The following is a 16,775-nucleotide window of genomic DNA, read 5'->3' on the forward strand; positions in this document are numbered from 1 at the left end:
AGCGATAATATTCCGACCGGGAAATCGTTTTTTATTACAAAGAGAGTGAAAGTAAAAGCATGCTATCCCCTCATGCACGAGCCTCAGTCTAATGGCCCTCTGATAGAGCACTTGCCAAACGCACTAATGTGTTTCAGCCTGGGGATGGAATTACATCGTTCAGCTTTTTCCCGCCTTCTGAGAGCCCATGGGAGCCGTAGGAAGTGTCACGTCATGCCAGAGATCCCCTGTATTTGTTAGAGATGATCAAGGAGGGCAAGAAATGGTCAGACAGGCCACTTCCTGTAAGGAATCTTCTCAGGTTTTGGCCTGCCAAATGAGTTCTGTTATACTCACAGACACCATTCAAACAGTTTTAGAAACTTTAGGGTGTTTTCTATCCAAAGCCAATAATTATATGCATATTCTAGTTACTGGGCAGGAGTAGTAACCAGATTAAATCGGGTGCGTTTTTTATCCGGCCGTGCAAATACTGCCCCCTAGCCCCAACAGGTTAAGTCGTTTTTTGGGGGGTATCTGTACTTTACTATTTATATTTTTGACAACTTTTACTTCACTACATTCCTTAAGAAAATAAAATGTACTTTTTACTCCATAAATTTCCCTGACATACAAAAGTACTCATTACATTCTGAATGTTAGTGCGTGAATTGAACCATCAAGAGAACATCCCTGGTCATCCCTACTGCCTCTGATCTAGCGGACTCACTAAACACACATGCTTCATTTGTAAATTATGTCTGAGTGTTGGAGTATACCCCTGGTTAAAAAGAAAGAAGAAAAATGGTGCAGTCTGGTTTGCTTTATATAAGGAATTTGAAATGATTAATACTTAAGTATATTTAAAAACGAATAGTTTTAGATTTTACTCAAGTCGTATTTTACTGGGTGACTTTAACTAAAGTCATTTTCTATTAAGGCATCATTACTTTTACTTAAGTATGACAATTGGGTTCTTTTTCCACCACTGTGTACACGTAAGTACACTATCATGCTTTTGGGATGTGTCTTCTCAGATTCAACAAAGATTCTTTCATCTTTGTAAGTCACCTTGACTTATCAGTTTCTTTATGAAAATATTTAGTGAACTCCATCACAGTAGCTAAAGCAAGGGGCTATAGCAGCAGCACACAAGGAGACTACAAATGCATCCTGGGCTGGGCATGCCCTGAGTTCGTGAAGTGAGCGCTACTGCAGCGAAATTGGAGCTGGAAAGAAGGCCGACGCTCCAGCCTTTGGGAATCTTGCGCCAGTCAAACTGGGCACGCTCCACTCTTCGATCCGCTCCAGCTTCGCTCACATACTCTGGTCCGAACAGCCACCACAGCAGAGCCAGATCACCGTGACCGAAGAGGTAACAGGGAAATATGTGGTAGTGATGTGCAGTTTGCGAACGAGTCGTTCTTTTTTAAATGACTCGACTGATTTGAGAATCATTATTATTTTGTTTATCTGTTTTCTATTGCGCACATATGATAGACAGTTGTTGGTCTGAACACGTCTCTGGAGCCACTGAGACAGAGGAGCATGTATCAATCCTTCACTGCAATTCATTGATTTATTGCGGCCAGCAGTAAATCAATGAATTGCAGTGAAGGATTGATACATGCTCCTCTGTCTCAGTGGCTCCAGAGACGGTTCAGACCAACAACTGTCTATCATATGTGCGCAATAGAAAACAGATTATGCTGCAGGCAGCATAGAGAAGTATTCGGCTTAAAACCGTACAAGTACTGAGCACATATTACTTTTTTACTGCTTTATATGAAACGAACATGACCAACAACAACAATTCAACAACTGAGACAAACTGAACAAGTTCCACAGACATGTGACTAACAGAAATTGAATAATGTGTCCCTGAACAAAGGGGGGGGGGTCAAAATCAAAAGTAACAGTCATTATCTGGTGTGGCCACCAGCAGCATTAAGTACTGCAGTGCATCTCCTCCTCATGGACTCCACCAGATTTGCAAGTTCTTGCTGTGAGATGTTACCCCACTCTTCCACCAAGGCACCTGCAGGTTCCCGGACATTTCTGGGGGAAATAGCCCCAAGCCCTCACCCTCCAATCCAACAGGAAATCACGCACAGAACGAGCAGTATGGCTGGTGGCATTGTCATGCTGGAGGGTCATGTCAGGATGAGCCTGCAGGGAGGGTACCACATGAGGGAGGAGGGTGTCTTCCCTGTAACGCACAGCGTTGAGATTGCCTGCAATGACAACAACCTCAGTCCGATGATGCTGTGACACTCTGCCCCAGACCATGACGGACCCTCCACCTCCAAATCGACACCGCTCCAGAGTACAGGCCTCGCTATACGTGGTCTGCCACTGCGAGGACAATCAGCTGGCCGTCCTGTAGCGCTATCTTAGGCGTCTCACAGTACGGACATTGCAATGTATTGCCCTGGCCACATCCGCAGTCCTCATGCCTCCTTGCAGCATGCCTAAGGCAAGTTCACGCAGATGAGCAGGGACCCTGGGCATCTTTCTTTTGGTGTTTTTCAGAGTCAGTAAAAAGGTCTCTTTAGTGTCCTAAGTTTTCATAACTGACTTTAATTGCATTCCGTCTGTAAGCGTCTTAACGACCGTTCCACAGGTGCATGTTCATGAATTGTTTATGGTTCATTGAACAAGCATGGGAAACAGTGTTTACCCGTTTACAATTACGATCTGTGAAGTTATTTGGATTTTTACGAATTATCTTTGAAAGAAGAGAGTCCTGAAAAGGGACTGCATTTTTTTGCTGAGTTTAGCTTATTTTGTCACAAACTGAAATTAGGTGAACTATTAGAGTTTTAGCAAACAGGTAATCAATCAAGTGAAGTTAAAGTATTTGAAAGAAAAAGAAAACAAGATGCTGATGGACAGATCAACCAATAAAACCAGCGGATTGGTCGTCCACTCCAGACTGTTCGACAGAGAGAGCCGGCTGGTGGACTAGATAAGTCATTATCTGACAATGCTAGAAAGGATGGTAGCACAGGTGGCGGCTTCTTGAAACTTGCTGAACACATAGCTGATATACTAAGCTAGCTCAATATGTGAAACGATAGACACTTTCGCCCTTTCTAGTGTGGTTGTCTCATGACCACCACTAAATGCGTCCATCCAGCTCACCGTCTCTCGTTGCAGGCCTCACAACTGCACACGGTGTCAGCGGTCATAGGGGTGGTGAGGTCTGGGATGGGGAGAGTGGGGAGGGTTGGGGGTGTGCCACCATTGGTCAGTCTGCCCCCTGTGGTGGGCAGCTCTTGGCCCAAGCCTCCATTACCCACAGGCATTTGTAACAGGAAGTCTTGGCTCTGGGGGAATGAGAAATTACATGGCATCAGAAAGTGCAAAACAGCAGTGATAATGCAACCAAGCGTGACCATAAAGTGACATACATAACTTTACCAGCTGTCACCTTAGGTTTGTATTCTGAACTATTTCATTGCAGCAAAGTGCACATAGAAATCGATGCTCGTTATACTTGACTAGAGACAAAATTCCAGAACAGGAGGGAAATTAGAGAACGTAATCAAGCAAATAGCAGAAAACGAGATGGAAAGAAAAACAAGCACATTCCAGGCCAGAAGGCACTCCAGGAATTGTCGGGCTCTCCCCAACTTCAAAATTCAATTAGCCGCTAGACGTCGCCAACAGAGTGGCTCTTACGAGTGAGGCAAACAGTGTACGAGGAACAGCCATTAACATGAAGTCATTAGCAAGAGACGTCTAAACACTGGTGTGGCTTTCTGTCTTAGGTCATTATCTCCCGCTGATAGGAAAGGAGGAGCTAAAGCCTCTATAATGCTGAGTCATCAGACAGAGGGAATCTGTAATGTTATACAATGTGTGCTTGTTCAGGACTCAGGTGTTTCTGCTCCTTGTTACACTCCACCTGTAGCTTGCCTGTTTCCCCCGCTTTCTCTGTGTGTGTGTTACGCGTCTGTGTGGTACGGGTCGGTCTCTCTCTCTCTGGCCGTTTCCAACATCATCAAATCTGTCATGCATTTGGGTAAATGGTGACTGACTAATCTACAAATAATAATGAGTAGTTATTTATGGCAAGGAAATGTGTAGATCAGTCAGTCGGCAGTCGCCTGCAAGCCCACTGTCTCCTTACCTCTTTATTCCTTGTTGTGCTCTACCTTTAGTATGCCATCACGTATTTGCGCCAGCTCTATGGATGCGTTCGAGCAGTAACGCTAACAAAGCTGACAGTAGACGAAAGTCAGCGAGTGAAGTCGGGGAAGGTATCTGCGACAGCCGAAAGTCGGACACTGTGGTGGTTTTCTAACAGCAAAGCTCAGATCAACATGGAACTGTCTGCTATTGTTTATAAAAGTTTTTCTTTATAAAAATTTCTATACCCCCATATCACACTCACAACATGAAAACATAACGTGTGCACACAAATATCCATTTAAACAGCCTTTGTCATTCAGTTCATTGGTCCAGCATCACCTTTTCACCACCCTACTTCTCCCTCCATCCACCCACACCCCTCCACCAGCCCGTGGTGACTCACCACCAGCGACTGCTCCAGGGAGGAGTGGCGGTCCTCCTTCTCTACCGTGCGCCGGCAGTCAGAGCACACCCACAGGGGAAGATGCAGTGCGCTGGGGGACTTGGGGGACTGCGCCATACCATTCTGCCCCGCCCCGGGGAGCCCCGTGTCAGGATAGAGGGTGCTGTCTGGCTTGCGCTCACTCCGGCACAGGAGGCAGCGGTCACCGGTAGTGGAGTATGGGGCCCTCTGGCTCAGGCCAAATGTGAACGGGGTCTGGTGGTTGGAGACGGAGTGGATGTCAGTTAGACGAGTGTGTAGCACTACTGTAGTGGCAGTAACCAGTAGCTACTAACTAGTCCTCCAATATGAAGCCTACACAGGCAGGTTCTAAAGTTAATTAAGACAATGTCACGAGCAGTAAGCACAAACAGGTAGAACATTTGTTTTTATTGGAAACTGATTGGTAGAGTTATTATTGGTCCTAAAGTTTAGGATGGGCCATCTCCATTTTTTTCATACATTTTGCGCATACTGAACGCCACCCCGGGGCTTTTCAGTTCACACAGACAGTGATACTCATAGCAGATAAACTGATGCTGATCTATGTTACCGTAGGCCTAACATGAGTAGCTGCAGAGACAGTGAGTGATGTATTACCTGAAGGACTCCAGAGAAGTCGGAATTCACCGGCCCCTCCGAAAATTGTGGTGTAACGTTACCGTTCATAGGGACCTGGAGGACACAAAGGGCCCGACATGAACCAACACCTCCGGAGTCACCCCTCTCATTAGCACCGATGCCAAGCGTCAATTACAAGGCCATCTGAAGCATGTTAGCACTTGACCTGGCTGGGGGCTACTTGGCCACACACAATTAAGGTTTGTCTCCAAATTATGTTATTTGAACTACAAATAAAACACAAAGCAGTTGATGATGTGTCCTGGCGATATTGCAAGGAGCATATGCAGATATTACGTTTCATATTAATGCTCAGCGCAGCAGTATATTGACGCAGCCAGCAAGTTCACCTGCTGTTTCTGTCTTCAACAGCTGATCTTTACATATGCAGAGTGTAGTCTCAATTTGGAGTTGATAGATCAAATGCAGTGTATGTATGCACTATGCAAAGACTTTGTAAACATCTGAAGAATGAATCAAAAGACATTGATGAGGTAAACAAAAGGTTATGAGAAAATTATATTACTTCTTAGATGAAAATAATAGTCCTGACTAGTGTAAATGCTGAGCAGATCTACGCAAATTCCTTCCACAATTAGTAGCCTGGCCTAGCTGCTTTGTTTGTCTTTAGTGGGACTGACCCCAAACCTTCCCAAAGACAGGCAGCAGATGCCATGTAAAGTAAGTACACTACCCAGCATCTCTTGGCAGCTGTCTTTCTCTTTCCTTGAGTACACAACCAACAAGATGAATCATTTGATCCATAACTGGTCCTGCAAGAGATGGTGCCTACTGAATGTATATAATGGAGAAAATGTCTGGCATATAGGCTAGTTATTCTAATGAAACTCAATCTTTGAATGAGTGAGTGCAATACGTTGCATTTTGCTCAAATCAGACTTTCCTTGGATTTGCTAAGACAGTGACTAGGTATGCAAGTTATTAACAAGTCTGCATTATGGACTTGTTTGGGAATATTGGCTCATCATATGAGAAAGTCCTTCAGCCCTAAAGATGGTAAACCTAGTAGTAGCCAATGTGACGTACACATGATAGGCCTAGTCTGGTGATTAGTGGATGTCGTTTCCCTGGCTACTGTTGTGACATAGAGAGACTGACAAAGGCATAGCTACAATATATGGAGAGGTGGTAAGAAATCTAGAATAAAACAAGACACTCAATATGCCATTTCACAGCAAAGTATGTAATGTTGTTATGTTAGCTATGCCATTGGTATATTGCAGGATCGTGGTTGTGAAAGTTATTTGGCTCGCTTGGCTGTGTGACAGTAGACTTGCAGTTATCTTACACATTATTCTTGTCTGTAAACGCAGCGGACGACCTAACTAGTAATGACCTACCTATTAAATAATTGGTTCGAGTAAACAAACTATAGGCCTACTGTTACTTGGCAGGTAAATCCGATGACTCTGGCAGACACGACTGAGACTTCCTGTAACGTTAGTCTGGTGAGCCACTACTCCTGCTAAAATTGTGAATATGAAAACATCAGACAAGAAATGAACGGCCAACTGGCTGTACAAATTGATGCGAAATTGTTAGCTAGCTGCATTCTGTAACTAGTTGCTAGTCAGTTACAAGAGACTATTCAGTTTAAGGGCACAGTGCAGTGTCGATGGTGAGCTTGGTCATAGCTAACGTTAGCTAACTATCTAGCGTGTAAACGAAGTTATCCATCTAGCAAGTAACAAACATCCACTCACACAACGTCGCAAACAGTTAGCTAATAAGCTAATAAGATAACGACTGTCGAGTAAGCAAATTATGCTATTTTCGGGCTGTCAACATTGTGGTTGTCGAGTAGTTAGAACAAGATGGCTAGAAACGTCAGCCAGGCTAGTTTATGTTCAAGTTGAGCAAGTAGCTAACGTTATAACTAACGCGTTACCTTATCTAGAAAGTTTACTAACGTAGTTAGCCAGCTAAACGAACTTGTTGGCTGTTGTCAACGTCAGGTTGCCATTTCCCCGAGTTAACTAACGTTTGCTAACGTTAACTAACTAGCTATCTACCTCAGTGGCTTAGCTAACGTTACTGAAGAATGTCAGGCCTCAAATGTCTGTCGATTATGTGTAAACGCGATCTCTAACGTTAGTGTTCAACACGTCGACTGTATATTCTCACCTCTCCATTCAGGCCTGTTATAGAGACCATGTGCCCATTTCCAGAGCTCCCTGGTGTCAAAAAGCCCATGGCAGACACGGGTGTTGCCGTGGCTTGAGGACTCAGGGCCGTGGCTGAAACCCCGGCCTTGCCACTGGTACTGCAGACAGTGCTACTGCTGCCACCGCCCCGCTTGTTCTTTCTGCGTTTAGCTCCTCTTTTAGCATCGGTTGGACTCATTTTCCAACAAAAGTCAGAGACAACTTGCCGTCCAGTACAGGCAGAGTCTCAGGTGGAATGTCTGGCTCAAATCCCTCTGTTATAAAAATACGATATTTTAAAGACTTCCAGTTAGACAGCCACCCAGTACCTTTAGAGTCCTAATAGATTTGAGATTTCAATATGGCCACTGGACAGGAATTGGCTGCTCGAGCTTGCGTTTCAACAGTACGTCCCCCCATCTGTCTTTGAGGATTCATGGGAAATGATGTTTTTTCCGTTAGTGCTGGTGAGATGGATAATGACAAACTGGTTTTCTGACTGTATCCCCAAAATTGGGAAAAACACCAGAAGTGACCATTCATGATCCCATTCATAACCATAACCACTCCTGTTCATCAATGCAAGTGGCAATTTGTATGCTACAGGTATATGCAATTATGTGTCCTCAAGGGGGAGTGGGCAAGTATTGATAATTTTAAGCTTTCTCCGTCTCTGCCCTTGCGTTCTCAGCCTTGGTCTGCTTGGAGGCGCGCTTAAGGAGGAACGCTTCTTCTGCATCCTTACAGCTCTTACCCACATCTCAGCTTTCTCTTTCTACACTTTCTCATGAGTATCCTGGATATCTCTGGTGGTGAGCACTGAGCAGTAGATCTTCCTCGTCATCTCTCCCCGCTCCCTCTTTCAGACCCTCTCCTGCTGGGCCCACTGGTCTGAGAACCTGGCCATGTACCGAGTCCAGTCCAGCTCTAAAGATTAGTTCTGCTCCCATTTCACTTTTTGCTCAAATGCCAGAATATTGGTTATTAGGTCCTTGTGCTTAGGTCTTATTGTTCCTTTCTCCTCTCCTCATCCATTACCCTGCCTTCGGAAAATATTTAGACCCCTTGACCTTTTCCAAATTTTGTTACATTACAGCCTTATTCTAAAATGGATTTTAAAAAATCCTCAGCAATCTACACACAATACCCCATAATGACAAAGCGAAAACAGGTTTTATACAAAATGAAAACCAGAAATACCTTATTTACATAAGTACTCAGACCCTTTGCTATAAGACTCGAAATTGAGCTCAGGTACAGCCTGTTTCCATTGATCATCTTTAAGATGTTCCTACAACCTGATTGGAGTCCACCTGTGGTAAATTAAATTGATTGGACATGATTTGGAAAAGCACACATCTGTCTATATAAGGTCCCACAGTTGACAGTGCATGTCAGAGCAAAAACCAAGCCATGAGGTCGAAGGAATTGTCCGTAGAGCACCGAGACAAAATTGTGTCGAGACACAGATCTGGGGTAGGGTGCCAAAAAATGTCTGCAGCATTGAAGGTCCCCAAGAACACAGTGGCCTCCATTAATCTTAAATGGAAGAAGTTTAGAACCACCAAGACTCTTCCTTAGAGCTGGCCACACGGCCAAACTGAGCAATCGGGGGAGAAGGGCCTTCGTCTAGAGTTCCTCTGTGGATATGGGAGAACCTTCCAGAAGGACAACCATCTCTGCAGCACTTCACCAATCAGGCCTTTGTTTTAGTGGTCAGATGGAAGCCACTCCTCGGTGAAAAGCACATGACAGCCCACTTGGAGTGTGCCAAAAGACACCTAAAGACTTTCAGATCATGAGAAACAAGATTCTCAGGTATGATGAAAACAAGATTAAACTCTTTGTCCTGAATGCCAAGCATCACATCTGGAGGAAACCTGGCACCATCCCTACGGTGAATTATGGCAGTGGCAGCATCATGCTGTGGTGATGTTTTTCAGTGACAGGGACTGGGAGACTAGTCAGGATCGAGGCAATGATGAGCGGAGCAAAGTACAGAGAGATCCTTGATGAAAACCTGCTCCAGAGCACTCAGGACCTCAGACTGGGGGCGAAGGTTTGTCTTCCTACAGGACAATGACCCTAAGCAAACAGCCAAGACAACGCAAGAGTGGCTTCGGGACAAGTCTCTGAATGTCCTTGAGTGGCCCAGCCAGAGCCCGGACTTGAACCCGATCGAACATCTCTGGAGAGACCTGAGAATAGCTGTGCAGCTACGCTCCCAATCCACCCTGACAGAGCTTGAGAGGATCTGCAGAGAAGAATGGGAGAAACTACCCAAATACAGGTGTGCCAAGCTTGTAGAATCATACCCACGCCAAAGGCGCTTCAACAAAGTACTGAGTAACGGGGTCTGAATACTTATGTAAATGTGATATATATATATATATATATATATATATATATTACATTTTTATGCATTATCAAAAAATTCTAAAATCTGTTTTTGCTTTGTCATTATGGGATCTTGTGTGTACATTGATGGGGGGAGACAACAATTTAATACATTGTAGAATAAGGCTGTAACCTAACAAAATTTGGAATAAGTCAAGGGGGCTGAATACTTTCCGATGGCACTATATGTCCTTCATCCATTCAAAACCTTGACTTGACTATTTTCCAGCAGGTGGTGCAGCTTCAGCAGCAGCCTGCTTTTCACCGCTGCCTTAGCTTGAAAGGGGTGCCTCTTTGCATCTTACAGACCTGTAGAAAGAGGGAGAGAGAGAGACAATTCAATTGCTCTTAGCTTTCTTTCCTTGGGTGCACATATACTGTATGTCTACATATTGTGAAACAGACCGACATGCAGACATTTTAGGTGTGTATTTTTGGATTTCAGTTTCCTCACTGACATGACAATGACTTACAGAGGGGTTGGGGTCCGCCAGCCTGGCCTGCCCAGAGCTCTGCAAAAAGAATAGAAATCAAGTTCAGTTCTTCAGTCTAAATGGTCCTAATATAATGTATGTCTTAAAGTAACTGTCCAATTAAAATCTAGTATTTGTATTTAGTTATTCTGTTGAATTGACTCTTACCCAAATAATGTTGTTAACTTTTATTAAGTCATATATAATATCAATATAGTCCACCACCAAATGCATATTTCAAAGTTATTGCCTTATTATTACTTTGACCATAATAGTCATGCCTTCACTTAGTCAGACTTGCAGGTGGCTGTTTGGACTCCATCTCTTTGCCCTGTGTAGAGGCTTCCTGTGCTGCTCGCTGGAAAAACACATTTATTACAGACTTCCCACTCACAAATGCAACTAGTCATTGCTTGAAATTGTCCAAATCAAATTTTTCAATTCAATCCCATTTTGAAAAGCCATTTAAAATGTGCAGGGCAATGGCTTTATTAAAGTTTTGTAATTTAGCTCAGCGGATGTAATAGGGCTACCTTTTTTGTTCTTAATGGTTGAAAAACAAAGATTTTATAAAATTATTAGTTCTTTATTTTTTAAAGCAATTTATATAGGTAATTTCTGATATGTAGCCTAAAGGTCAAAGGTCAAAAGGTTAGTTGCCACAAACATAAGCTTTCCAAATGATATATGATGAATGAATGTGTAATAACTTGTTCTCTACTGCCATCATTTGTCCTAGGGTAAAATCCTATGTGAAAAATGAATGGGATGGAGGGATGAAAGAAAGTGATAACACACAGAGAGCTACCACTGCTGAAATCCTAGGACACATTTTCCATTTCTAGGGACATAGACCTTCAGAAGAATCACTATGAGACATTGCTCCAGATGGTACTGACGGTAGTAAGTTAGTGGTAAGTTAGTAGTCTGTTGATATCCCTTTGGTGGTGTGGGGGCTGTGCTTTGGCGAAATGGGTGGGGTTATATCCTTCCTGGTTGGCCCTATCCGGGGGTAACTTTGGACGGGGCCACAGTGTCCTTTTCTGGGTCTGGTCTGAGCTCGAACAGGGTTGACACTAGCTTCTATTGCCACAAAGTCATAAAACCTGCCCATTTGTACAATTTATCTAATTAAAAAATGTGATTTTAACCCTAATCCTAACCGTAACCACACTGCTAACCTTATGCCTTAACCTTAAATTAAGTCCAAAAAGCACATTTTTGTTGCCAATTTTGACATTGTGACTGTGGAATGTGACTTTGTGGCAACATAAAAGCTACTGAAGAAATACCTGTGTGAAACTAGCCACAACAAGGATGATCCACAATAGTGGAATTTGCTGTTCAACTTCAAAATAAAAGTTGCCAAATGAAACTCATCCAAACGGATACAAATAGTGGAATAATGCCATATTTGGACTAGATAATGCCAAGCAAGGTTGGAATGTCGTTATGTAAATTGTTCTAATCCCACTGTGGATGTATTAGACTGCATAATTGCATTGGGAACATAAAGATCCAGTGCATTCGTAAAGTATTCAGACCCCTTCACTTTTTCCAAAAACAGGTTTTTAGAAATTTTTGCTAAAGTATAAAAAAACTGAAATATCACATATCGATCCTGATTAGTCTCCCAGTCCCTGCCGCTGAAAACCATCCCCACAGCATGAGGCTGCCACCACCATGCTTCACCGTAGGGATGGTATTGACCAGGTGATGAGCAGTGCCTGGTTTCATCCACACATGACCCATGGCATTCAGGCCAAAGAGCTCCATCTCTAATTTCATCAGACCAGGGAATCTTGTTTCTCATGGTCTAGTTTTGGCAAACTCCAAGCGGGCTGTCATGTGCCTTTTATTGAGGAGAGGCTTCTGTTTGGCCACTCTACCATAAAGGCCTGATTGGTGGAGTGCCGCAGAGATGGTTGTCCTTTTGGAAGTTTCTCCCATCTCCACAGAGGAACTCTGGAGCTCTGTCAGAGTGAACATCAGGTTCTCGGTCACCACAATGGCTTGGTTTTTGCTCTGACATGCATAGTCAACTGTGGGACCTTATATAGACAGCTGTTAAGTAGCAATCACTAGCACATAGAGGCTGCTGCCTATATACATAGACTGGCCACTTTAATAAATGGAACACTAGTCACTTTAATGTTTAATGTTTACATATCTTGCATTACTCATCTCATATGTATATAGTGTATTCTATACTATTCTACTGTATCTTACTCTATGCCGCTCTGACATTGCTCGTTCATATATGTATATATTATTCATTCCATTCCTAACTTAGATTTGTGTGTATTGGGTATATGTTGGGAAATTGTTAGAAAATTGTTAGATTGTTAGATATTACTGCACTGTCGTTGCTAGAAACACAAGCATTTCGCTACACCAGCAATAACATCTGCTAGACACGTGTATGTAACCAATAACATTTTATTTTGATTTGATTTGTGTGCCTTTCCAAATCATGTCCAATCAATTGAATTTACCACAAGTGGACTCTAATCAAGTTGTTCTAACGTCTCAAGGATGATCAATGGAAACAGTATTCACCTGAGCTCAATTTGGAGTCTCATAGCAAAGGGTCTGAATACTTATGTACTGTAAATAAGGTGTTTCTGTTTTAAAAAAAACAACTTTTAATAGATTTGCAACATTTCTAAAATCCTGTTTTCCCTTTGTCATTATGGGGTGTTGTGTGTAGATTTTGTTTTTAGAATAAGGCTGTAATTTTTTTTTTTAATTGGAAAAATGTATGGGGTCTAAATACTTTCCGAATGCACTGTATTGGGTATCAGCCTACACAGTGACACCCACAGATTAAATTTCCAAAGAATTTACACAAATATACTCGTCATCGCTCTTATTGCAGGACTTTGACTGTGGGAAATCACCTCACCAGTCATTCAATTGTGTGTATTGGATAACAATTGAAACATGGATTGTGTATGTGTGCCATTCAGAGGGGTGAATGGGAAAGACCAAATATTTAAGTGCCTTTGAAAGGGGTATGGTAGTAGGTGCCAGGTGCACCAGCTTGAGTGTGTCAAAAACTGCAATGCTGCTAGGTTTTTCACGCTCAACAGTTTCCTGTGTGTATCAAGAATGGTCAACCACCAAAAGGACAACTTGACACAACTGTGGGAAGCATTGGAATCAACATGGGCCAGCAACCCTATGGAACACTTTTGACACGTTGTAGAGTCCATGCCTGGTGAATTGAAGCTGTTCTGAGAGCGAAAGGGGATGGAACTAAATATTAGGAAGGCGTTCCTAATGTTTTATACTCTCAGTGAATGCATGCCCCAATGCAAGTATGCAGTCTAATACATACACAGTGCTATTTGAACTGTTGTTTTTTTGTTTACTGTTTGTCAAATTAATTATGTATTCCAACCTTGTTTAGCATGATCTCGTAATATTCCACTATTTGTATCCGTTTGGATCAGTTTCAGTGGGGAACTTTTATTTTGAATGCGAACCGCAAATTCCACAGACGTCCTTATTATGGGTAGCTTCACACAAGCCAGGGGCACCAGGGACCCAATGGGCGCTGAATTACATTTTATTCAGTGAGTAGTAAGCTAGCTGTATTTTCTTCACAAATCCCGGGAGTGGAGCCTTTTGCACCAAGAAACACAGAGATAAAGGTCCGGACAAAAGCTGCAGGTACATTTTCTGACCATTATCAGTTGCATATTTAAGTTTTCAGCACAACAACAAGCAGTCAAGCTAGCTAACTAGCCTTAGCTAGCAGTGACGGTCTATGACCGTGTCATGTGACTTAGCTAGCTTTTTTATTTATTTTATTTAACCTTTAATTAACTAGGCAAGTCAGTTAAGAACAATTGTTCTTTACAATGACGGCCTACCCGGCCAAACCCTCCCCTAACCCGGACAACTGTGCGCCGTCCTATGGGACTACCAATGACATTTGTGTGTAGAAATCTAGTAACGTTAGGTAGGTACCGTGACTAGTTCTAAAAGTTAGTTCTCGTGTCACCGCTAGTTTCCGCGTTTGGTGATTGTACTCAGCTGGACAAATGCAGAAAGTGGCACCGCCAACGTTAAGTAACATGTTAGTTACGTTCTTCTGACTGACGGAGTCGACATTGTCATTCATAGTTAACAGTGACGTTACAGCTAACAGGCAACTGTTTCTGTACCTGCTATCTAGCCAGCTACGTTAATGTTTCTAGTTAACTAAGAACTATTTTAACGTTCGCTAGGTAGCGGTTAGTTACTATTTTAAATCCAAAGTGAGTGTCGCTTTGTTATAATGGGATGCTACAGTAGCAGCGAAGCCCGACACATTTTCAGGGTTTAGCTCGCAATCAATTAAAAGTTAGCCAATAGATTTTTTCATTCGATAAATTAGAACGTTATAGATGGCTACTAATTAGTATGTACTCTTTTTTTTTTTTTTTTTTTTAAGATAGCAAACTACTGAAATTTCCCTACCGTTTACGTATCCATTATGACATTTAGTCCGGCGGGTTTTGCATGTCCCTGTTTGTATGTTTTTAGACACTCCATTGGAGATTCCCCAAAACCTCCACCCACCCGGGGCAACGGGCCATGCCAAACGAAATTTCCCTGTTGCTTTCATTATTCTCTATATAGGCCTACATATCACTAAAGTCAGACATTTAGGTCAACAACGCCCCCTGTTATGGAATAAAATGTTAAACATGAAATGTAATTTACATTCATCAATTCTGATCACACTTGAATTGGTTGATAAAATAGCCAAATAACAACCATATCTGTGCTTCTACGCCTGCATTGTTTGGGGTTTTAGGCTGGGTTTCTGTACAACACTTTGTGACATCAGCTGATGTAAGAAGGGCTTTATAAATACATTTGATTGATTGATATCCAACATATCCAGCTGTTTCCCTCATCCCCTCATTTGGATACATTTGGTTCATGTCATCATGCCAATCGCTTCCTTCACTTAACAGGATTCATCAGCACCCTCATTTTAAAGTAAAACATTACTTCAATGTTATGAGTAAAATGTTGAGGAAGAGTATAATGTTCTCTGTTAAGAGGTCTAAATGGTCATATTTTTTTCCACCTTAAATCTGTTTTTTTTTTTTTTTTACTCTGTTTTCCATGACGTGTATATGGTCTAAAAACTGGTCCTCTACAGGAAGCACTGTTTTACAGTTGGAGCCACAGTCTTGTGGTATTACCAGGAGATCAGAGAGAACAATTATGTTTGCCTACAAAGCAGGAATGGTCAAAGTCATAGATTAGTAGGCCTATACACTGAGTGTACAAAACATTTTGGAACACCTACCTAATATTGAGTTGACCCCCTTTTGCCCTCAGAACAGCCTTAATCTGTCGGGGCATGGACTCTACAAGGTGTTCGAAAGCGTTCCACAGGGATGCTTGCCAATGTTGACTCCAATGTTTCCCGCAGCTGGCCCATGTTGATTCCAATGCTTCCTACAAGTTGGCTGGAAGTCTTTTGGCTGGTGGACCATTCCTGATACACACGGGAAACTGTTGAGCCTGAAAAACCCAGCCGCGTTGCAGTTCTTGACACCCTCTAGAGGCACATAAATAATTTGTCTTGCCCATTCACTCACTGAATGGCACACATACACAATCCTTGTCTCAATTGTCTCAAGTCTTAAGTCCTTTTTTAACCTGTCTCCTCGCCTTTTCTACACTGATTTGAAGTGGATTTAACAAGTGAAATCAATAAGGAATCATGGCTTTGACCTTGTCAGTCAGTCATGAAAAGAGCAGGTGTTCCTAATATTTTGTATACTACAAGTGCACCTAAGGTTAAAATGACTTTGTTTCCTCCACCAGGAAGAGAGATTGTTTAACAGTCATAAAAAGTCATAAAGTTGTGACAGAAGAGAATCAGCAAGACCCTCTAGTCCTTCAAGTTTTCTTGAATGTCAGAGTGGATGCTTCCTCCCTCCATATCCAGACATGCAGGGCTGGCTCTAGCCATTTGGGGGCCCTAAATTAGATTTGGTTGAGGGGCCCCGCACCTCAAAACATTTTAGTGGCCTTCCTCTTGACTGAAGAGACATTTTAGTTTTAAAGTTTGTGACCTGCAATTCTACACATTTTGCAATGGGGTCCGGTGGAGAGAACATTGCAATTTTATAACCAGTTTTGCATTTGCAGCTCTACAGCTTATTTTCTGTAATTCTGCCACTTTTTCCAATGGGGTGGAAAGACATTTTAGCATTTTTAAAGGTAATTTCCTGCAATTATACGCATTTTGTAATGACTTATGCCATGCTGTGATAGCTGAGTGAAAATGACTAACAAAATCAATCTGGGCCCCAGCCTAAGCGACCACTTATGTCGCTTTTGCCTGGAATCGCCCCTGCAGACATTGGTCAAGATCCCTGCACAAACAATGATTGTGTGGTGATGAACTAGCCTATCCAGCAGCAAAGCTATTTACCTAATTTGTCAATTGCCATTGAATGCAAGAATGTGCATTGACTTTTGTCTCTTTGGAATAGTGGCCCAGGTTCTTTATGCCACTCTTGGAGTTGCATTTAAAATAGTCCTAGT

At 42.6% G+C, this 16,775-nt stretch overlaps 2 protein-coding genes across 5 annotated transcripts in view; one reads left to right on the top strand and one right to left on the bottom strand.

Annotated features, from left to right (window-relative positions):
- LOC106610017 (protein FAM193A) overlaps positions 1–8,429 on the bottom strand; it is a 43,439-nt gene extending 35,010 nt beyond the window's left edge. Inside the window, exons 1-4 of the mRNA XM_045722640.1 lie at positions 7,325–8,429; positions 5,159–5,233; positions 4,520–4,774; positions 3,124–3,308 (exon numbers count right to left, since the gene is read on the bottom strand). Coding sequence (XP_045578596.1) covers positions 3,124–3,308; positions 4,520–4,774; positions 5,159–5,233; positions 7,325–7,543 — 734 coding nt within the window. The 5' untranslated portion in view covers positions 7,544–8,429. The remainder of the gene's footprint in view (positions 1–3,123; positions 3,309–4,519; positions 4,775–5,158; positions 5,234–7,324) is intronic.
- A 5,281-nt stretch (positions 8,430–13,710) lies between these two features.
- The window catches only part of LOC106610019 (arfaptin-1), a 45,653-nt gene continuing 42,588 nt past the window's right edge, over positions 13,711–16,775 (top strand). For 2 of the 4 annotated variants that reach the window (XM_014209119.2, XM_014209120.2), the window contains exon 1: positions 13,722–13,889. The gene's annotated coding sequence lies outside the window, so the exon portion shown is untranslated. Of the gene's footprint in view, positions 13,890–16,775 lie in introns of all 4 variants that reach the window. The other 2 variants (XM_014209121.2, XM_045722641.1) reach the window with 2 other exon arrangements.

This window comes from Salmo salar, chromosome ssa08 (assembly GCF_905237065.1).
Source record: "Salmo salar chromosome ssa08, Ssal_v3.1, whole genome shotgun sequence".
Classification (NCBI taxonomy): Eukaryota; Metazoa; Chordata; class Actinopteri; order Salmoniformes; family Salmonidae; genus Salmo; species Salmo salar.